Source organism: Leuresthes tenuis, unplaced genomic scaffold, assembly GCF_036924035.1.
Source record: "Leuresthes tenuis unplaced genomic scaffold, fLeuTen1.0.hap1 SCAF_1, whole genome shotgun sequence".
NCBI classification, from domain to species: domain Eukaryota; kingdom Metazoa; phylum Chordata; class Actinopteri; order Atheriniformes; family Atherinopsidae; genus Leuresthes; species Leuresthes tenuis.
The window spans coordinates 35,146,591-35,170,186 of record NW_027325355.1 but is presented as its reverse complement, the minus strand read 5'-3'; the positions used below and the strand labels follow the sequence as shown (position 1 = coordinate 35,170,186).

The following is a 23,596-nucleotide window of genomic DNA, read 5'->3' as shown; positions in this document are numbered from 1 at the left end:
AAGCTCTGAAACGCGTTAGTTTAAAGCTCTGAAACGCGTTCGTTTAAAGCTCGGAAACGCGTTCGTTTAAAGCTCTGAAACGCGTTCGTTTAAAGCTCGGAAACGCGTTCGTTTAAAGCTCGGAAACGCGTTCGTTTAAAGCTCTGAAACGCGTTCGTTTAAAGCTCGGAAACGCGTTCGTTTAAAGCTCTGAAACGCGTTCCTTTAAAGCTCTGAAACGCGTTCGTTTAAAGCTCTGAAACGCGTTCCTTTAAAGCTCTGAAACGCGTTCCTTTAAAGCTCTGAAACGCGTTCGTTTAAAGCTCTGAAACGCGTTCATTTAAAGCTCTGAAACGCGTTCATGTAAAGCTCGGAAACGCGTTCGTTTAAAGCTCGGAAACGCGTTCGTTTAAAGCTCGGAAACGCGTTCATTTAAAGCTCGGAAACGCGTTCATTTAAAGCTCGGAAACGCGTTCATTTAAAGCTCGGAAACGCGTTCATTTACAGCTCGGAAACGCGTTCATTTAAAGCTCTGAAACGCGTTCATTTAAAGCTCGGAAACGCGTTCATTTAAAGCTCTGAAACGCGTTCATTTAAAGCTCGGAAACGCGTTCATTTAAAGCTCTGAAACTCGTTCATTTAAAGCTCTGAAACGCGTTCGTTTAAAGCTCGGAAACGCGTTCGTTTAAAGCTCGGAAACGCGTTCGTTTAAAGCTCTGAAACGCGTTAGTTTAAAGCTCTGAAACGCGGTAGTTTAAAGCTCTGAAACGCGGTAGTTTAAAGCTCGGAAACGCGTTCGTTTAAAGCTCGGAAACGCGTTCGTTTAAAGCTCGGAAACGCGTTCGTTTAAAGCTCGGAAACGCGTTCGTTTAAAGCTCGGAAACGCGTTCGTTTAAAGCTCGGAAACGCGTTCGTTTAAAGCTCTGAAACGCGTTCATTTAAAGCTCTGAAACGCGTTCATTTAAAGCTCTGAAACGCGTTCCTTTAAAGCTCGGAAAAGCGTTCGTTTAAAGCTCGGAAACGCGTTCGTTTAAAGCTCGGAAACGCGTTCGTTTAAAGCTCGGAAACGCGTTCATTTAAAGCTCTGAAACGCGTTCATTTAAAGCTCTTAAACGCGTTCATTTAAAGCTCTGAAACGCGTTCATTTAAAGCTCTGAAACGCGTTCATGTAAAGCTCTGAAACGCGTTCGTTTAAAGCTCGGAAACGCGTTCGTTTAAAGCTCGGAAACGCGTTCGTTTAAAGCTCGGAAACGCGTTCGTTTAAAGCTCTGAAACGCGTTCGTTTAAAGCTCGGAAACGCGTTCGTTTAAAGCTCGGAAACGCGTTCGTTTAAAGCTCGGAAACGCGTTCGTTTAAAGCTCGGAAACGCGTTCGTTTAAAGCTCGGAAACGCGTTCGTTTAAAGCTCGGAAACGCGTTCGTTTAAAGCTCGGAAACGCGTTCGTTTAAAGCTCGGAAACGCGTTCGTTTAAAGCTCGGAAACGCGTTCGTTTAAAGCTCGGAAACTCGTTCATTTAAAGCTCTGAAACGAGTTCGTTTAAAGCTCGGAAACGAGTTCGTTTAAAGCTCGGAAACGAGTTAGTTTAAAGCTCGGAAACGCGTTCGTTTAAAGCTCGGAAACGCGTTCGTTTAAAGCTCGGAAACACGTTCGTTTAAAGCTCGGAAACGCGTTCGTTTAAAGCTCGGAAACGCGTTCGTTTAAAGCTCTGAAACGCGTTCGTTTAAAGCTCTGAAACGCGTTCGTTTAAAGCTCGGAAACGCGTTCATTTAAAGCTCTGAAACGCGTTCGTTTAAAGCTCGGAAACGCGTTCGTTTAAAGCTCTGAAACGCGTTCGTTTAAAGCTCTGAAACGCGTTCGTTTAAAGCTCGGAAACGCGTTCATTTAAAGCTCTGAAACGCGTTCGTTTAAAGCTCGGAAACGCGTTCATTTAAAGCTCTGAAACACGTTCCTTTAAAGCTCTGAAACGCGTTCGTTTAAAGCTCTGAAACGCATTCATTTAAAGCTCTGAAACGCGTTCGATTAAAGCTCGGAAACGCGTTCATTTAAAGCTCGGAAACGCGTTCATGTAAAGCTCTGAAACGCGTTCCTTTAAAGCTCTGAAACAGTCTGTTCAGAATACATCCTAAAACTACTCCATCCATGCACTCATTCCTGACTAATTCCTCAACTTTCCTTCCAACAGACATGAGAGGAACTCCGGGAAAAAGAGACAAAAGCTCTCCAGATTCTCTCGTTTTGTGTTATTCGTGTTATTTTTCATGTAAATGCGGAGCTGCTGCGTCCTAAAACTACAAGCTGAGATGTAAACTCCGTATTTTTTAAATAGATTTAATCTAAAACAGACATCATCTCTGCGGAATATGTCCGTTTACTGAAGCCGGTCCGTTCTGTGAAATACCAGGAAATGAACTGCGATCACCTGATTGATCCAGTTAGAAATCATTTTCCAATAGAGTGAATATCACACATATAACAATAGTATTCTTCTTTAAAGTTTAAAGTGTACCTCTATGTTATTACAAGTTAAACTGTCGGCTTTATCCGGAACAAGTCGGCCGTGCATCCCTCTCACAAATCACCGCCCTGATGACGGCTAATTCCGGGTACCGCTATCCCGCATGATTGGCGCCGCTGAAGCGAAGAAACCTCGGCGGGCAGAGACCCGGTGTTCTTACCGTGTATCAGGGGTCGTTCCCGGGCGCTGGTGGTGTGTCCGGGACCGCTTTCCGCTTGTTTATCTGTGCGGGAATGGGTCGCACCGGCCGGTCAGCGAGTTCGTCTGGAAGCGGCTGACAGCAGAGGAGCGGCGGGGCGGAGCTACCGGACACAGCCAATCACAGCGGGGTATTCCAGATGCAGCCAATCATACAGGGTTTGACGTCACACCGACCGTTGGAAAATGTTACATTGTTTATAGAATTAAAATATAAATTTAACGTCTTATAAATTTATAGTAACGGCATTATTATAATGTCAAATGAAGAGATTAATAATATGTGGCATAATCTTATTTCAGTTTTATTACAAAATATGACTGTGATACTTATTTAATTAATATTATATTCATGCATATACTACATTATAGTATATTGTCATTTTATTCAGTCAGTTCAAGAACAGAATCAAGCTGGATTATAAAAGATATCACTCCCTAAAGAAGTAACTGACTGTGTTCTGGAACCATTTATTTCCAAAATGTGATCTTTTCTAACAGGAATCTGTTTTAATCGAATTAAAGTGTCTCCAGTGGTTCCAAATGATCATAATAAAACAGCAAGACTTGTCTTTACAGCTCAATTTTCTAACGTACTTGGAAGAAAAGTCTATGAATAGATTTGAAAGCTTGCTGAGGATAATGAGTTACTTAGTGACCATCGGTTTAGCTTTGGGAACAATTGATCGGCATCTCCTGCAGTGATGACCCTTACAGAAACAGCACCAGCAGCAGCTGGTATGAACCAGGACAGTGTGGGGGTGTTTATGGAGGCACACCTGGCGTCCCAGGTGTGCCTCCCAGGTGTGCCTCCCAGGTGTGCCTCCCAGGTGTGCCTCCCAGGTGTGCCTCCCAGGTGTGCCTCCCAGGTGTGCCTCCCTTTGCTTGGACTTCCCCTGCCTGCTCTGATGGCTATGATAGCTTTCCGTAGCCTGATGGTTGATTGGACCACAAACCCTCTGCACCTGACCTCGACTCTATTACCAGTTCGGCATAATGAGGCTTTTCCATTTTCCTAAGTAACAGTCTTTTGTATATATGTGCTGTAAATGTTCTTGAATTATGAAAATGGCAGGAAATTTCTTTCTGGCTTTCCTCTTGTAGTGGTTTGTTTTCGATGACTTGAACAAGAATGAACGTGTCTTGCGTTGGATTTATGATCGATTCAAAGCTTCACTCCCACTGAGGACATTTATTTCAATCAAGACCATCAGGAACATTTTGAACTGTGTGTTTGAATAAAGTCCACAGTGTTTCGACTAGAGTAAGCACAAAACACACTCTGAACAATCCCAGGTTGGGGTCCATTTAGCAGCTCATATGGAGCCTTCAGCGCAAAGTTACAACAAGAGCTTTCTGTGTAAAAACCGCCAGTTTGGCGCCCCCTGGTGGACAAACTGTTGTAACCTGCACAGAAAGAACCAAGCAGCAAAATAAATACAAGAGGAATGATAACAGGATGTGCTTCTGGAGGTTTCCATGGTGACGAGAATGGTGGCGTCGTCTCTGTAAGAGAAAGAAAACAGCAGCTGAAGGTCAAACGACAGGAAGTCCCCGAGAGGCAGGGCGACCATCGGTCTGATGTCAGAGAACAATGACGGGTTCGGTTCGGAGGAAATGAATCGGTGACACTTACCCGTCACACCATTTCATACTGGTTGGCGTTGATGAAGTGAGACAAACAGCAAGCCAGAGACGTCCCGATGACCTGAGACGGAACAGATTGGAAATCTCCAGTGAGCCTTACTTTAGTCTGAGTCCAGCCTCAGAAGATGTGTTCAGAGACACCCCGACTTTCCCAAAGCACAGGGTGTCACAGTGAATGGTTTTTCTGTTGGGTGTGTTTGTGATGAACTCACCTCTGGGACTGAGTTACAGTCCTGATCAGCTTCATTTGTTTCATATAAAACAGGAAGCGGCTGCAGTGATTTACTGAAACAAACGTTAATATAAACTCTGCTTCCAGTCCAGTGGATTTCAGTGGACTGAACTTGAATTTGCTTCCATGTAGATTTTAAGATATTTAGTCTCTTGGTGGCTTTTACAACCATTCATGTTGATGGATTTTTTGTTAAAAACAACAAAAAGTTTCAGCTTCGGTCTCTGAGGGTTTGTCTCTGTGAGCCTCTGGGAGGTAAAGCTGCTCCATCTTCTTCATGTTGGATGTTTTCTGCTGGCGTACAACAAGCTTTAAGCCTAAAACCGCTCTGTGGTTCCTCAGCGGTGAGATGAACCTTCATCCCAGTCTCTAATCTCTGGAGGGTGAGAAGGTTTATTCAGCACAGTCCCTCAGTTCTGACCCCGGCCCACAGCATGAAGCTGCCGCCCCCGTGCTTCACTGATGCTGTTCTCTGGACATTCGATGGCCATAGAGTTCAGCTTCAGTCTCCTCTGACCAGAGGACCTTCTCCCACTTTACTTTGGTGACCTTTCCTGTTTTCTGGCCTCCTCTCCGTAATGCTCAGCTCTGTAATGAGGCTCGTAGTGTCCTATGGACAGATGCACCAGCCTCCCTCCAGCTCCGTCAGGTTAATCAGAAACCAAAGGTAATTGGTTTCTGACTAACACCCTCCTTAATCCGTGCCTTTTTGTGGACGACCCTCTCTGGGCAGATTTGTTCCTGCCAGGTGGATTTAATGCTTCTTTGTCCTTGCAGAGCTCCTCGGTCTTAATCTGTGCTTTTTCAGACTCTGAGGCCTTTAATATCAGGTGTGTATATCCCGAGGTCATGTGACACCTTTAACTAATCCTGTGACGTTTGAAGGTAACCGGGAGCAGTAGATCTTATCTAAAACATGGGTTATTTTAAAGATTTAAAGGTTTGATTTTCTTCTTTTATATATTTCTACATTCTAGTGAAGCTTTTTACAGACTCTGATCTGAGCAGGCTGCTGTTCCCCGTTTCATCCACCAGGTGGCGCCCGAAGAGAGCCTCAGACCGGCTGCTGCAGCCCGAGGAGCGTCTCTGTCCACCACAGAAGGAGCAGAGCGCTGCGTCTTCAGGTGAGGAACTGCAGCGTTCGGTGTTCTTTCTGTGAGGAAGTAACAGAAACTCCTGCCGAGTCTCATCTGAATCTCTTCTGATCGCTGTTATTGATCCCAGCAGCGCCGTCGTCCTGGACGAACAGCATCTCTGTGCAGGCGGTGGACTCTCTGGCAGAGCTGCGAGCACAGGAGCATGCTGGGAGTTTGAGTTCTTCTTCTTGCTGGGAAAATCCCTTTTTGTTTTTTTTTGTTTGTATTGTTGTGTAACGCAGTTATTAAATGTTCTGTGTGAGATCGGCTTTTTCATCCACAGCTGCTACTTTTCTTTAAACAAAGAAACCGTGAGAAATCATCAGGTGGCGTTACGCCAAAGTTCCAGTGATCGAAAGGCAAAAGAGAGAAAAGAGTTCCTGAGAGGATAAATGCAGTCTGGTACCTGAGAGAAGGCGATGCCGAAGGTAACTCCTGCGATGATTCCCATGTTGCCCTCGATGAACGACACCACCAAGTCATAACAGCCCTGCAGACACAGTTCATCCGTCACTCCTCTCTGCAGCAGCTTCAGCAGCAGTGTGTGTAAAACTGAGTGAACCCCTGATCCAGCAGCTTCAGCTCAATAAATAATGACATCTGAGGTTGGATTAACTGAGTTCTAACACCTGCTGATGAACTGTTCTTCCTTTCTAAGAGGCTGCACTTCTGACCTCTTTGTAGACTTTACGCGGAGCCACAGTCGTGTTCTTCAGGTCGGCTCCACTGCAGTCTGAGAAACTGATACAGCAGCTGGCGGGAACTCCACCGATGGGAAAATACCTGCTGCTGAACCAGCTGGTGTAGTTATAAACTCCACAGCAGTGCAGCTGCAGACACAGAAACACACACATCAGTTGTGACAGAGAGTTTGAAGGCTGCTTTTGTTACATACAACCGTGCACGTAGATTAGTGCATCATCTGCGTAAGATCGGACCTGAAGTAAAATATATCATTAATATAACGGGATGAGTGCATAGATCCCTTTGTAAATCCTGTGAGACGACAGAGATATATACGACTTTAGGAAAAAGGAACTGGAGACGAGACAAGACCCCGAAACAGAACCCTGAGGAACGCCACAGCAGCAAAAGTTCTGTTAAACAAATGTAAAATAATGCAAATGGGTTTGGGGCTAAAATATGAGACAATGAGTCGGTATGAAACATTTAAAGAGGGGAACCAGTTCTGGAGAACGTGATACTCACTCGACGCTGGACGCCATCCACAGCCAGACTCCTGTCGTCACGCCCATCATACCTCATCACGGCTTCGCTGTACGTGGTGAAGAATGTCCCTTTAATCTGGAAACACAGACGTTTGGCCGACATCAGGACAAAGAACGACTGTGTCAAAGTGTCGTGAAAACGCAGGAATGTGTTTGACCTCGTGGCGAAACACGAATCCAGAGATCCCCGCAATGAGTTCAGTCATGAAGACCAGAGACAGAAACACGGCGAACTGTGGAGACCAAGACCAGCTTTAAATGTCTGATCATCATTCAGAGGTGAGCAGAGATTAGATCACACAGGAGTCGCACCAGTTTCAGCATCCAGGGGCGCCCCCTGCAGGTGGCGAAGCAGCCGAACAGTCCGAACAGCACGATGGCAGCGCCAGTACCGGTGAGCACGTAGGGAGCGTTGGAGGGGCCGCTGGAGATCAGCAGCATGTAGGGGCTCAGCATGAACCTCCACCACAAGCCCACCGCCAGCAGCACCACGCCCGTCACCTGGGGGGGTCAGAGGTCAAACTGTCAGCCCAAAGGCACAAAAGTGGGACTTTATCTCCCGTTTTCGACTGAAATCAACTGAACTCGTTTCCTCTTCACCGGAAATATTTCATTTTGTTTGCTGCAAGTTGTTCAGAAAATAACTAAAGATTTATTTTCTTTTTCACTTTTATACAAAACAGCCTTTAATCAACATTTATTTTATATAAATATTGATGTAAACAAATGTAGGAACAATGCAAACAAAACATTTAAAATCTACATGAACGACATGTTTCTACAGTTTTACAAAGTTTGAAATATTACATATTTTATTTCTCAGTGACATCACTACAGAAAATAACCCAGAAGAAGAAATCCGAATCATCTTTTATTCAACATGAAATGTGCCTGAAAAATATCTTGAAATTTGCATTTTCGCCACATGTTGTAAACCAAAGAAGAACCAGCAGCAGATGTGTTGTTGCTGGTATTTCTGAGAGTAAATCTGCTTTAATGTTTCTCACAGCTGCAGCAGATGGACTAAAGCCCCGGGTCCAGCTGTGAGTCACATGACTGCAGGTCCAGCCCAAAGAGGCGGGAAAAGATGCTCACACAGCCTCAGGTTCAGGTTCAGACAAACGTTTAGTTATGTTCTGGGTTAAAGGCTCAAAGGTTCAAAATGTTCAACAACAAAAGCAAGTTTAACTCGTCCAAAAGTTCGTGATTTTAAACTGAAAAGTTTTTTACATGTAAAACAACATTTAATGAAAGCTGAAGTTCAGTCAGGTTTGGGATCATTTCATCAGACTTACTGAGAACAATTTAAACAAGTAAAAGCTGCACTTTAGCTGAACTTTGTTCTGTGCTTCAGTACTTTAGCTGAAATGGAACCAGAACTATTGAGACTTCTATGGTCAGATGTCTGAAGCAAGTAAAACTGAGTTTAAACTCAATAAAACGAAGCACATTCATATCAGGACTGTTTGTCCGCTTCATGAGTAATAAAGATTTCTAATAAAGATAATAAAGAATGAACTGGATTTATTACCCCATTTATTACTCATGAAGGGTTCGTGAGTAATAAATCGGGTAATAAATCGGGTTTGTGAGTAATAAATCTGGTAATAAATCGAGTTTGTGAGTAATAAATCTGTAATAAATCGGGTTTGTGAGTAATGTTACAGCCCGGCTCAAGGACTGTAACCAAGAACGGGAGAGGAGACGAGGTTGCTACAAAAGTAATACATTTATTAAAAAGAAGACAAAAGATGAGTATCCGTAGTCAGTAATGTAGGCGTGTATGGATGTGTCTGTGTGTGCGTACAAAACGAAAACGACACTAAAGCGCAAAACCGCGGTGCGGCATCTCCCTCAGGCGGCGGGCATGGAAAGAAGGGGCCCCCCGAGAGTCAGCCAGCATCTCTATAAATACGCTACACCGGGCCCAGGTGTAGCACATTCATTTAAGACGGTCCCGCCTCCGCTGAACCTGGAAGAACACCGGAAACACCCTGACATATGGGGCGGGGCCGTCACAGTAATAAATCGAGTTTGTGAGTAATAAATCGAGTAATAAATGGAGTTTGTGAGTAATAGAGTAATACATCGGTAATAAATCGGGTTTGTGAGTAAAAAAATAGAGTTTGTGAGTAATAAATCTGGTAATAAATCGAGTTTGTGAGTAATAAATCTGTAATAAATTGGGTTTGTGAGTACTGAATCGAGTTTGTGAGTAATAAATTGGGTTTGTGAGTAATGAATCGAGTTTGTGAGTAATAAATCGGGTTTGTGAGTAATCAATCGAGTTCGAGTAATAAATCGGTAATAAATTGGGTTTGTAAATAATAAATCGAGTAATAAATGGAGCTTGAGTAATAAATAGAGTAATAAATCGGGTTTGTGAGTAATAAATGGTAATAAATCGGGTTTGTGAGTAATAAATCGAGTTCGTGAGTAATAAATCGGGTAATAAATCGGGTAATAAATCGAGTTTGAGTAATAAATCGGTAATAATCGAGTTCGTGAGTAATAAATCGGGTTTGTGAGTAATAAATCGGTAATAAATTGGGTTTGAGTAATAAATGGAGTTAGTGAGTAATAAATCGGTAATAAATGGAGTATATGAGTAATAAATCGGGTTTGTGAGTAATAAATCGGTAATAAATTGGGTTTGTGAGTAATAAATCGAGTTTGTGAATAATAAATCGGTAATAAATAGGGTTTGTGAGTAATAAATCGAGTTCGTGAGTAATAAATCGGGTAATAAATCGAGTTTGTGAGTAATAAATCGGGTAATAAATCGGGTTTGTGAGTAATAAATCGAGTTTGTGAGTAATAAATCGGGTTTGTTAGTAATAAATCGGTACTAAATCGGGTTTGTTAGTAATAAATCGGTAATAAATCGGGTTTGTGAGTAATAAATCGGGTTTGTGAGTAATAAATTGGGTTTGTGAGTAATGAATCGAGTTTGTGAGTAATAAATCGGGTTTGTGAGTAATCAATCGAGTTCGAGTAATAAATCGGTAATAAATTGGGTTTGTGAATAATAAATCGAGTTTGTGAGTAATAAATCGAGTAATAAATGGAGCTTGAGTAATAAATAGAGTAATAAATCGGGTTTGTGAGTAATAAATGGTAATAAATCGGGTTTGTGAGTAATAAAACGAGTTTGTGAGTAATAAATCGGGTAATAAATCGAGTTTGAGTAATAAATCGGTAATAATCGAGTTCGTGAGTAATAAATTGGGTTTTTGAGTAATAAATCGGTAATAAATCGGGTTTGTGAGTAATAAATCGGTAATAAATTGGGTTTGAGTAATAAATGGAGTTTGTGAGTAATAAATCGGTAATAAATGGAGTATATGAGTAATAAATCGGTAAAAAATTGGGTTTGTGAGTAATAAATCGAGTTTGTGAGTAATAAATTGGTAATAAATCGGGTTTGTGAGTAATAAATCGGGTTTGTGAGTAATACATCGAGTTCGTGAGTAATAAATCGGTAATAAATCGAGTTTGTGAGTAATAAATCGGGTAATAAATCGGGTTTGTGAGTAATAAATCGGTAATAAATTGGGTTTGTGAGTAATAAATCGAGTTTGTGAGTAATAAATCGGTAATAAATCGAGTTCGTGAGTAATAAATCGGGTTTGTTAGTAATAAATCGGTAATAAATCGGGTTTGTTAGTAATAAATCGGTAAAAAAAATCTGGTTTGTTAGTAATAAATCGGTAATAAATCGGGTTTGTGAGTAATAAATCGGGTTTGTGAGTAATAAATCGGTAATAAATTGGGTTTGTGAGTAATAAATCGAGTAATAAATCAGGTTTGTGAGTAATAAATCGGTAATAAATGGAGCTTGAGTAATAAATAGAGTAATAAATCGGGTTTGTGAGTAATAAATGGTAATAAATCGGGTTTGTGAGTAATAAATTGAGTTTGTGAGTAATAAATCGAGTAATAAATCAGGTTTTTGAGTAACAAATCGAGTAATAAATGGAGCTTGAGTAATAAATAGAGTAATAAATCGGGTTTGTGAGTAATAAATGGTAATAAATCGGGTTTGTGAGTAATAAATTGAGTTTGTGAGTAATAAATCGTGTAATAAATTGAGTTTGAGTAATAAATCGGTAATAAATCGGGTTTGTGAGTAATAAATCGGGTTTGTGAGTAATAAATCGGTAATAAATTGGGTTTGAGTAATAAATGGAGTTTGTGAGTTATAAATCGGTAATAAATGGAGTATATGAGTAATAAATCGGGTTTGTGAGTAATAAATCGGTAATAAATTGGGTTTGTGAGTGATAAATCGAGTTTGTGAGTAATAAATCGGTAATAAATTGAGTTTATGAGTGATAAATCGGGTTTGTGAGTAATAAATCGGTAATAAATTGGGTTTGTTAGTAATAAATCGGTAATAAATTGGGTTTGGGAGTAATAAATTGGTAATAAATGGAGTATATGAGTAATAAATCGGTAAAAAATTGGGTTTGTGAGTAATAAATCGAGTTTGTGAGTAATAAATTGGTAATAAATCGGGTTTGTGAGTAATAAATCGGGTTTGTGAGTAATACATCGAGGTCGTGAGTAATAAATCGGTAATAAATTGAGTTTGAGTAATAAATCGGTAATAAATCGGGTTTGTGAGTAATAAATCGGTAATAAATTGGGTTTGTGAGTAATAAATCGAGTTTGTGAGTAATAAATCGGTAATAAATCGAGTTCGTGAGTAATAAATCGGGTTTGTTAGTAATAAATCGGTAATAAATCGGGTTTGTTAGTAATAAATCGGTAAAAAAAATCTGGTTTGTTAGTAATAAATCGGTAATAAATCGGGTTTGTGAGTAATAAATCGGGTTTGTGAGTAATAAATCGGTAATAAATTGGGTTTGTGAGTAATAAATCGAGTAATAAATCAGGTTTGTGAGTAATAAATCGGTAATAAATTGGGTTTTTGAGTAACAAATCGAGTAATAAATGGAGCTTGAGTAATAAATAGAGTAATAAATCGGGTTTGTGAGTAATAAATGGTAATAAATCGGGTTTGTGAGTAATAAATTGAGTTTGTGAGTAATAAATCGTGTAATAAATTGAGTTTGAGTAATAAATCGGTAATAAATCGGGTTTGTGAGTAATAAATCGGGTTTGTGAGTAATAAATCGGTAATAAATTGGGTTTGAGTAATAAATGGAGTTTGTGAGTTATAAATCGGTAATAAATGGAGTATATGAGTAATAAATCGGGTTTGTGAGTAATAAATCGGTAATAAATTGGGTTTGTGAGTCATAAATCGAGTTTGTGAGTAATAAATCGGTAATAAATTGAGTTTATGAGTGATAAATCGGGTTTGTGAGTAATAAATCGGTAATAAATTGGGTTTGAGTAATAAATGGAGTTTGTGAGTAATAAATTGAGTTCGTGAGTAATAAATCGTGTAATAATCGAGTTCATGAGTAATAAATTGGGTTTGTGAGTAATAAATCGGTAATAAATCGGGTTTGAGTAATAAATCGGTAATAAATTGGGTTTGTTAGTAATAAATCGGTAATAAATTGGGTTTGGGAGTAATAAATTGAGTAATAAATCAGGTTTGTGAGTAATAAATCGGTAATAAATTGGGTTTTTGAGTAATAAATCGAGTAATAAATGGAGCTTGAGTAATAAATCGGTAATAATCGAGTTCGTGAGTAATAAATTGGGTTTGTGAGTAATAAATGGTAATAAATCGGGTTTGTGAGTAATAAATTGAGTTTGTGAGTAATAAATCGTGTAATAAATTGAGTTTGAGTAATAAATCGGTAATAATCGAGTTCGTGAGTAATAAATTGGGTTTGTGAGTAATAAATCGGTAATAAATCGGGTTTGTGAGTAATAAATCGGTAATAAATTGGGTTTTTGAGTAACAAATCGAGTAATAAATGGAGCTTGAGTAATAAATAGAATAATAAATCGGGTTTGTGAGTAATAAATGGTAATAAATCGGGTTTGTGAGTAATAAATCGGTAATAAATTGGGTTTGTGAGTTATAAATCGAGTAATAAATCAGGTTTGTGAGTAATAAATCGGTAATAAATTGGGTTTTTGAGTAACAAATCGAGTAATAAATGGAGCTTGAGTAATAAATAGAGTAATAAATCGGGTTTGTGAGTAATAAATGGTAATAAATCGGGTTTGTGAGTAATAAATTGAGTTCGTGAGTAATAAATCGTGTAATAATCGAGTTCGTGAGTAATAAATTGGGTTTGTCGGTAATAAATCGGGTTTGTGAGTAATAAATCGGTAATAAATGGAGTATATGAGTAATAAATCGGGTTTGTGAGTAATAAATCGGTAATAAATTGGGTTTGTGAGTGATAAATCGGTAATAAATTGGGTTTGTGAATAATAAATCGAGTTTGTGAGTAATAAATCGGTAATAAATTGGGTTTGTGAGTAATAAATCTGTAATAAATTGGGTTTGTGAGTAATAAATAGAGTATTAAATCGGGTTTGTGAGTAATAAATCTGTAATAAATTGGTTTTTTTGAGTAATAAATCGAGTAATAAATCAGGTTTGTGAGTAATGAATGGTAATTAATTGGGTTTGTGAGTAATAAATTGGTAATAAATCGGGTTTGTGATTAATAAATCGGTAATAAATTGGGTTTGAGTGATAAATGGAGTTTGTGAGTAATAAACCGGTAATAAATGGAGTATATGAGTAATAAATCGGGTTTGTGAGTAATAAATCGGTAATAAATTGGGTTTGAGTAATAAATGGAGTTTGTGAGTAATAAATCGGTAATAAATTGGGTTTGAGTAATAAATGGAGTTCGTGAGTAATAAATCGTGTAATAATCGAGTTCATGAGTAATAAATTGGGTTTGTGAGTAATAAATCGGTAATAAATCGGGTTTGAGTAATAAATCGGTAATAAATTGGGTTTGAGTAATAAGTGGAGTTTGTGAGTTATAAATCGGTAATAAATGGTGTATATGAGTAATAAATCGGGTTTGTGAGGGATAAATCGAGTTTGTGAGTAATAAATCGGTAATAAATCGGATTTGTGAGTAATAAATCGGTAATAAATTGGGTTTGAGTAATAAATGCAGTTTGTGAGTAATAAATCGGGTTTGTTAGTAATAAATCGGTAATAAATCGGGTTTGTTAGTAATAAATTGGTAAAAAAAATCTGGTTTGTTAGTAATAAATCGGTAATAAATCGGGTTTGTGAGTAATAAATCGGGTTTGTGAGTAATAAATCGAGTAATAAATCAGATTTGTGAGTAATAAATCGGTAATAAATTGGGTTTTTGAGTAACAAATCGAGTAATAAATGGAGCTTGAGTAATAAATAGAGTAATAAATCGGGTTTGTGAGTAATAAATGGTAATAAATCGGGTTTGTGAGTAATAAATTGAGTTCGTGAGTAATAAATCGTGTAATAATCGAGTTCGTGAGTAATAAATTGGGTTTGTGAGTAATAAATCGGTAATAAATCGGGTTTGTGAGTAATAAATCGGTAATAAATGGAGTATATGAGTAATAAATCGGGTTTGTGAGTAATAAATCGGTAATAAATTGGGTTTGTGAGTGATAAATCGAGTTTGTGAGTAATAAATCGGTAATAAATTGGGTTTGAGTAATAAATGCAGTTTGTGAGTAATAAATCGGGTTTGTTAGTAATAAATCGGTAATAAATCGGGTTTGTTAGTAATAAATCGGTAAAAAAAATCTGGTTTGTTAGTAATAAATCGGTAATAAATCGGGTTTGTGAGTAATAAATCGAGTAATAAATGGAGCTTGAGTAATAAATAGAATAATAAATCGGGTTTGTGAGTAATAAATGGTAATAAATCGGGTTTGTGAGTAATAAATTGAGTTTGTGAGTAATAAATCGTGTAATAATCGAGTTCGTGAGTAATAAATTGGGTTTGTGAGTAATAAATCGGTAATAAATCGAGTTTGTGAGTAATAAATCGGTAATAAATGGAGTATATGAGTAATAAATCGGGTTTGTGAGTAATAAATCGGTAATAAATTGGTTTTGTGAGTGATAAATCGAGTTTGTGAGTAATAAATCGGTAATAAATTGGGTTTGTGTGTAATAAATCAAGTTTGTGAGTAATAAATCTGTAATAAATTGGGTTTGTGAGTAATAAATAGAGTATTAAATCGGGTTTGTGAGTAATAAATCGAGTAATAAATCAGGTTTGTGAGTAATAAATCGGTAATAAATTGGGTTTGTGAGTAATAAATCAAATAATAAATGGAGCTTGAGTAATAAATAGAGGAATAAATCGGGTTTGTGAGTAATAAATGTTAATAAATTGGGTTTGTGATTAATAAATCGGTAATAAATTGGGTTTGAGTAATAAATGGAGTTTGTGAGTAATAAATCGGTAATAAATGGAGTATATGAGTAATAAATCGGGTTTGTGAGTAATAAATCGGTAATAAATCGGGTTTGTGAGTAATAAATCGGTAATAAATTGGTTTTGTGAGTAATAAATCGAGTTTGTGAGTAATAAATCGGTAATAAATTGGGTTTGTGAGTAATAAATAGAGTAATAAATCGGGTTTGTGAGTAATAAATCGGTAATAAATTAGGTTTGTGAGTAATAAATCGAGTAATAAATCAGGTTTGTGAGTAATAAATCGGTAATAAATCAGGTTCGTGAGTAATAAATCGGGTAATGAATCGGGTAATAAATCGAGTTTGAGTAATAAATCGGTAATAATCGACTTCGTGAGTAATAAATTGGGTTTGTGAGTAATAAATCGGTAATAAATGGAGTTTGTGAGTAATAAATCGGTAATAAATGGAGTATACGAGTAATAAATTGGTTTTGTGAGTAATAAATCGAGTTTGAGTAATAAATCGGTAATAAATTGGGTTTGTGAGTAATAAATAGAGTAATAAATCGGGTTTGTGAGTAATAAATCGGTAATAAATCGGGTTTGTGAGTAATAAATCGAGTTTGAGTAATAAATCGGTAATAAATTGGGTTTGTGAATAATAAATAGAGTATGTGAGTAATAAATTGAGCTTGAGTAATAAATCGGTAATAATCGAGTTCGTGAGTAATAAATTGGGTTTGTGAGTAATAAATCGGTAATAAATCGGATTCGTGAGTAATAAATCTGGTAATAAATCGAGTTTGAGTAATAAATCGTTAATAATCGAGTTCGCTAGTAATAAATTGGGTTTGTGAGTAATAAATCGGTAATGAATTGGGTTTGTGAGTAATAAATTTGGTTTGTGAGTAATAAATAGAGTAATAAATATGGTTTGTGAGTAATAAATCGAGTTTGTGAGTAATAAATCGGGTTTGTGAGTAATCAATCGAGTTCGAGTAATAAATCGTTAATAATCGAGTTTGTGAGTAATAAATTGGGTTTGTGAGTAATAAATCGGTAATGAATTGGGTTTGTGAGTAATAAATCGAGTTTGAGTAATAAATCGGTAATAAATTGTGTTTGTGAATAATAAATCGAGTTTGTGAGTAATAAATCTGGTTTGTGAGTAATTAATCGAGTTCGAGTAATAAATCGGTAATAAATTGGGTTTGTGAATAATAAATCGAGTTTGTGAGTAATAAATCGGTAATAATCGATTTCGTGAGTAATAAATTGGGTTGGTGAGTAATAAATCGGTAATAAATCGGGTTCGTGAGTAATAAATCGGGTAATGAATCGGGTAATAAATCGAGTTTGAGTAATAAATCGGTAATAATCGAGTTCGTGAGTAATAAATTGGGTTTGTGAGTAATAAATCGGTAATAAATGGAGTTTGTGAGTAATAAATCGGTAATAAATCAGGTTTGTGAGTAATAAATCGTTTTTGTGAGTAATAAATCCAGTAATAAATCGGGTTTGTGAGTAATAAATGGGTAATAAATCGAGTTTGTGAGTCATAAATCGGTAATAAATTGTGTTTGTGAATAATAAATCGAGTTTGTGAGTAATAAATCTGGTTTGTGAGTAATTAATTGAGTTCGAGTAATAAATCGGTAATAAATTGGGTTTGTGAATAATAAATCGAGTTTGTGAGTAATAAATCGAGTAATAAATTGAGCTTGAGTAATAAATCGGTAATAATCGATTTCGTGAGTAATAAATTGGGTTTGTGAGTAATAAATCGGTAATAAATCGGGTTCGTGAGTAATAAATCGGGTAATGAATCGGGTAATAAATCGAGTTTGAGTAATAAATCGGTAATAATCGAGTTCGTGAGTAATAAATTGGGTTTGTGAGTAATAAATCGGTAATAAATCGGATTCGTGAGTAATAAATCGGGTAATAAATCGAGTTTGAGTAATAAATCGTTAATAATCGAGTTCGCTAGTAATAAATTGGGTTTGTGAGTAATAAATCGGTAATGAATTGGGTTTGTGAGTAATAAATTTGGTTTGTGAGTAATAAATAGAGTAATAAATATGGTTTGTGAGTAATAAATCGAGTTTGTGAGTAATAAATCGGGTTTGTGAGTAATCAATCGAGTTCGAGTAATAAATCGTTAATAATCGAGTTTGTGAGTAATAAATTGGGTTTGTGAGTAATAAATCGGTAATGAATTGGGTTTGTGAGTAATAAATCGAGTTTGAGTAATAAATCGGTAATAAATTGTGTTTGTGAATAATAAATCGAGTTTGTGAGTAATAAATCTGGTTTGTGAGTAATTAATCGAGTTCGAGTAATAAATCGGTAATAAATTGGGTTTGTGAATAATAAATCGAGTTTGTGAGTAATAAATCGGTAATAATCGATTTCGTGAGTAATAAATTGGGTTGGTGAGTAATAAATCGGTAATAAATCGGGTTCGTGAGTAATAAATCGGGTAATGAATCGGGTAATAAATCGAGTTTGAGTAATAAATCGGTAATAATCGAGTTCGTGAGTAATAAATTGGGTTTGTGAGTAATAAATCGGTAATAAATGGAGTTTGTGAGTAATAAATCGGTAATAAATCAGGTTTGTGAGTAATAAATCGTTTTTGTGAGTAATAAATCCAGTAATAAATCGGGTTTGTGAGTAATAAATGGGTAATAAATCGAGTTTGTGAGTAATAAATCGGTAATAAATCGGGTTTGTGAGTAATAAATCGGTAATAAATCGAGTTTTTGAGTAATAAATCGGTAATAAATCGAGTTTGTGAATAATAAATCGAGTTATTAAATCGGGTTATTGAGTAATAAATCGGTAATAAATCGAGTTTGTGAGTAATAAATAGAGTAATAAATCGGGTTTGTGAGTAATAAATCGGTAATAAATCGGGTTTGTGAGTAATAAATCGAGTTTGAGTAATAAATCGGTAATAAATTGGGTTTGTGAATAATAAATAGAGTATGTGAGTAATAAATTGAGCTTGAGTAATAAATCGGTAATAATCGAGTTCGTGAGTAATAAATTGGGTTTGTGAGTAATAAATCGGTAATAAATCGGATTCGTGAGTAATAAATCGGGTAATAAATCGAGTTTGAGTAATAAATCGTTAATAATCGAGTTCGCTAGTAATAAATTGGGTTTGTGAGTAATAAATCGGTAATGAATTGGGTTTGTGAGTAATAAATTTGGTTTGTGAGTAATAAATAGAGTAATAAATATGGTTTGTGAGTAATAAATCGAGTTTGTGAGTAATAAATCGGGTTTGTGAGTAATCAATCGAGTTCGAGTAATAAATCGTTAATAATCGACTTTGTGAGTAATAAATTGGGTTTGTGAGTAATAAATCGGTAATGAATTGGGTTTGTGAGTAATAAATCGAGTTTGAGTAATAAATCGGTAATAAATTGTGTTTGTGAATAATAAATCGAGTTTGTGAGTAATAAATCGAGTAATCAATCGAGTTCGAGTAATAAATCGTTAATAATCGAGTTTGTGAGTAATAAATTGGGTTTGTGAGTAATAAATCGGTAATGAATTGGGTTTGTGAGTAATAAATCGAGTTTGAGTAATAAATCGGTAATAAATTGTGTTTGTGAATAATAAATCGAGTTTGTGAGTAATAAATCTGGTTTGTGAGTAATTAATTGAGTTCGAGTAATAAATCGGTAATAAATTGGGTTTGTGAATAATAAATCGAGTTTGTGAGTAATAAATCGAGTAATAAATTGAGCTTGAGTAATAAATCGGTAATAATCGATTTCGTGAGTAATAAATTGGGTTTGTGAGTAATAAATCGGGAATAAATCGGGTTCGTGAGTAATAAATCGGGTAATGAATCGGGTAATAAATCGAGTTTGAGTAATAAATCGGTAATAATCGAGTTCATGAGTAATAAATTGGGTTTGTGAGTAATAAATCGGTAATAAATCGGATTCGTGAGTAATAAATCGGGTAATAAATCGAGTTTGAGTAATAAATCGTTAATAATCGAGTTCGCTAGTAATAAATTGGGTTTGTGAGTAATAAATCGGTAATGAATTGGGTTTGTGAGTAATAAATTTGGTTTGTGAGTAATAAATAGAGTAATAAATATGGTTTGTGAGTAATAAATCGAGTTTGTGAGTAATAAATCGGGTTTGTGAGTAATCAATCGAGTTCGAGTAATAAATCGTTAATAATAGAGTTTGTGAGTAATAAATTGGGTTTGTGAGTAATAAATCGGTAATGAATTGGGTTTGTGAGTAATAAATCGAGTTTGAGTAATAAATCGGTAATAACTTGTGTTTGTGAATAATAAATCGAGTTTGTGAGTAATAAATGGAGTTTGTGAGTAATAAATTGGTAATAAATCGAGTTTGTGAGTAATAAATCGGTAATAAATGGAGTTTGTGAGTAACAAATCGGTAATAAATGGAGTTTGTGAGTAATAAATCGAGTTATTAAATCGGGTTTGTGAGTAATAAATGGAGTTATTAAATCAGGTTTGTGAGTAATAAATCCAGTAATAAATGGAGTTTGTGAGTAATAAATCGGTAATAAATCGAATTTGTAATTAATAAATCGGTAATAAATCGGGTTTGTGAGTAATAAATCGGTAATAAATCGAGTTTGTGAGTAATAAATCGGGTAATAAATCGAGTTCGTGAGTAATGAATCGGGTAATAAATGGAGTTTGTGAGTAATAAATCGGTAATAAATTGGGTTTGAGTAATAAATGGAGTTTGTGAGTAATAAATCGGTAATAAATGGAGTTTGTGAGTAATAGATCGAGTAATAAATCAAGTTTGTGAGTAATCGGTAATAAATGGAGTTTGTGAGTAATAAATCGAGTTATTAAATCGGGTTTGTGAGTAATAAATCGAGTTATTAAATCGATTTTGTGAGTAATAAATGGAGTTTGTGAGTAATAAATCGGTAATAAATCGAATTTGTAATTAATAAATCGGTAATAAATCGGGTTTGTGAGTAATAAATCGGTAATAAATCGAGTTTGTGAGTAATAAATCGGGTAATAAATCGAGTTCGTGAGTAATAAATCGGGTAATAAATCGAGTTTGTGAGTAATAAATCGGGTAATAAATCGAGTTTGTGAGTAATAAATCGGTAATAAATTGGGTTTGAGTAATAAATGGAGTTTGTGAGTAATAAATCGGTAATAAATGGAGTTTGTGAGTAATAGATCGAGTAATAAATCAAGTTTGTGAGTAATCGGTAATAAATGGAGTTTGTGAGTAATAAATGGAGTTATTAAATCAGGTTTGTGAGTAATAAATCGGTAATAAATCGAGTTTGTGAGTAATAAATCGGGTAATAAATCGGGTTTTTGAGTAATAAATCGGTAATAAATCGGGTTTGTGAGTAGTTCAGGTGTTGAATCAAAGCGGCTGCAGGATGAAAGAGGAGATGAAGGCTCAGCTGCAGGAGGTTAAAGAAGAAGTTTTTCTGCACATTAAAGAATAAATTCTCATCTTTTCAGTCTTTAATCCAACAGGAAAGAAAAGAATATTCAAACTTACTCTCTGGATAGTTTATGGATAATACTTTAGGGCTGTGAACATCATCTGAGCAGAGAAACTGTTGGTTTGTTGTGAGAAGCGTTAAAAGCTTTAGGAACCAGAACCAGAACCAGAGTTCAGATATCCAAACAGTGACGGTTACCCAACAGGATCTGCGTGGTGAACAGGTTCGAGCTTCCTTCCTGAAGCGCCTGCAGGTGACACTTGTTGTGATTTGGTGCTAAATGACTAAAACTGAAGTGATTATTAATCAGTTCGATCATGTGACCGGTTCCTGGTTGCAGAGAGTAAACATGGCCGACAGGGAAGATGAATGTTGAGTAATAAAGAACCAAAACAGCCATTTTTATTTACCACGACTGTTGGATAAAGCCAAGAGGAAGGCGGCCTGCAGCGCCACCTGCTGGTCACCTTTACTCACTGCAAACAGCCTGATGATCCTATGAAGAGGCATTTAAAGGATGAGCTTCAGACTTTAGGCTTGTTCAGTCTGAATAAGACGTATAAGAGCTGGGCAGCAGCCCACCGAGCCAGAACCAGAACCAGAACCAGAACCAGAACCAGACGGCTGATAAAGACCAGAAAGCAGGACACAATAAATACACCAACGATCCGACAGAACCAGAGGATAATGAAGCAGGGTGAGGTCTGTAAGAGCCGGTTCTGATCAGGCTCCTTTGGACCAGAACTTCTTCATTATCTTCATTATCATGTCGGTGTCGGCGCCGCCTCATTCCTCAGGGTCCAGATCAGGCTGACCTCTGACCTCTGAACACTGCTCTGGATCCTTTCCATCTAACTCAGTTCCTCAGTTTAAACGATTCAGCCTCTTCTGGGCAGGATTAAAGGTTAGTTTGATTCCATGAAGCAGGATTAAAGGTTAGTTTGATTCCATGAAGCAGGACTAAAGGTTAGTTTGATTCCATGAAGCAGGATTAAAGGTTAGTTTGATTCCATGAAGCAGGATTAAAGGTTAGTTTGATTCCATGAAGCAGGACTAAAGGTTAGTTTGATTCCATGAAGCAGGATTAAAGGTTAGTTTGATTCCATGAAGCAGGATTAAAGGTTAGTTTGATTCCATGAAACAGGACTAAAGGTTAGTTTGATTCCATGAAGCAGGATTAAAGGTTAGTTTGATTCCATGAAGCAGGACTAAAGGTTAGTTTGATTCCATGAAGCAGGACTAAAGGTTAGTTTGATTCCATGAAGCAGGACTAAAGGTTAGTTTGATTCCATGAAGCAGGACTAAAGGTTAGTTTGATTCCATGAAGCAGGATTAAAGGTTAGTTTGATTCCATGAAGCAGGACTAAAGGTTAGTTTGATTCCATGAAGCAGGATTAAAGGTTAGTTTGATTCCATGAAGCAGGATTAAAGGTTAGTTTGATTCCATGAAGCAGGATTAAAGGTTAGTTTGATTCCATGAAGCAGGATTAAAGGTTAGTTTGATTCCATGAAGCAGGATTAAAGGTTAGTTTGATTCCATGAAGCAGGATTAAAGGTTAGTTTGATTCCATGAAGCAGGACTAAAGGTTAGTTTGATTCCATGAAGCAGGACTAAAGGTTAGTTTGATTCCATGAAGCAGGACTAAAGGTTAGTTTGATTCCATGAAGCAGGATTAAAGGTTAGTTTGATTCCATGAAGCAGGATTAAAGGTTAGTTTGATTCCATGAAGCAGGATTAAAGGTTAGTTTGATTCCATGAAGCAGGACTAAAGGTTAGTTTGATTCCATGAAGCAGGACTAAAGGTTAGTTTGATTCCATGAAGCAGGATTAAAGGTTAGTTTGATTCCATGAAGCAGGATTAAAGGTTAGTTTGATTCCATGAAGCAGGATTAAAGGTTAGTTTGATTCCATGAAGCAGGATTAAAGGTTAGTTTGATTCCATGAAGCAGGATGCAGCCGCAGGGTGAAATAAAGACGCTCTATCCGTCTCTGACCCGAGGACAAAGTGTTAGAAATGTTTCTCACCCAGAAGACGAAGGTGTACAGCAGCAGCAGCGCCTTCAGGCAGAAGATCACCGGCTTGGTTTCCATCCTCCTGGGAGCCATCCTCCGTCTGACTGACCCTGGACTCCCTGCTCCTCTTCCTCTCTTTGTATCAGCTGAGGAAGCGTGGAGCTGCACCTGCGGAGCCAAGCGGCGCCCCCTGCTGGCCACGCATTTAGCTGCGTTCACCTCAACAGACTCTTTCACGTTTTATCGCCCGGTTCAGTCTAACACAGGACAGAAAATATGATGTGGAAACAGAAACCGTGGCTACAGGCTGTGAATCTGTCCAGTTAAAGCGGTTCAGAGCTCTCAGATCACTTCGGGCCGGTTCCGGCTCACTTTCACTCGAAGTGTCTGAGAATCACAAACCTGTGAAAATGTCTCCAGTAATCAAGGTTGCTGCAGCCATCACCTCGGTGCTGATTGTGTGGTGAGAGTGTGAAGTATGAGGGTCACATGTTTGTCCACACGTGCACGCTCATGGGGAGCTGATGCACCGGGGTGGAGGAACAAAGCTTTCTGATTGGCTCCAGTGCAGTGATTTCACTCTGAAATCCAGCTACTCTCATGTTACCTCCACATTTCTAACTTACACATCAGAAAGTCCTCCTCGTTCGTCTTCTTCCACCCAATCAGCCTCGTTCTTTCCTCCCTGATCCCCCCAGAGTGCCCCCCCCCAGACCCCAGTTCACTGCCTTATATCTGAGCTGAGGTTTCTCTTCAGATTTGGAGGCGAGGGTCACCATAGCAACCATAAACCCTGAATAATCTCATGATTCGGACTCTTTAAGCTGCCATAAAAACCAT

At 37.1% G+C, this 23,596-nt stretch overlaps 1 protein-coding gene across 1 annotated transcript; it reads right to left on the bottom strand.

Moving 5' to 3' along the window:
* Positions 1-3,002: 3,002 nt before the first annotated feature.
* On the bottom strand, positions 3,003-23,431 carry LOC140288776 (tetraspanin-7-like). The gene is made up of 8 exons (XM_072379214.1): positions 22,769-23,431; positions 7,249-7,437; positions 7,095-7,169; positions 6,917-7,012; positions 6,382-6,537; positions 6,114-6,197; positions 4,329-4,400; positions 3,003-4,198 (listed from the first exon to the last, which is right to left on the bottom strand). Exons 1-7 carry the CDS (start codon positions 22,847-22,849, stop codon positions 4,332-4,334), a joined length of 750 nt encoding a protein of 249 aa, XP_072235315.1. The 5' UTR covers positions 22,850-23,431; the 3' UTR covers positions 3,003-4,198; positions 4,329-4,331.
* Positions 23,432-23,596: the final 165 nt, after the last annotated feature.

Bases quoted from the DNA above. Each gene is read 5' to 3' on its own strand.
- LOC140288776 (XM_072379214.1), bottom strand. From the start codon at position 22,849: ATGGCTCCCAGGAGGATGGAAACCAAGCCGGTGATCTTCTGCCTGAAG. The intron at 7,170-7,248 runs GTGCGACTCCTG...TGGTCTCCACAG, and splicing joins GCCCCTGGATGCTGAAACTG to TTCGCCGTGTTTCTGTCTCT. The intron at 7,013-7,094 runs GTCAAACACATT...CTGTGTTTCCAG, and splicing joins GATTCGTGTTTCGCCACGAG to ATTAAAGGGACATTCTTCAC.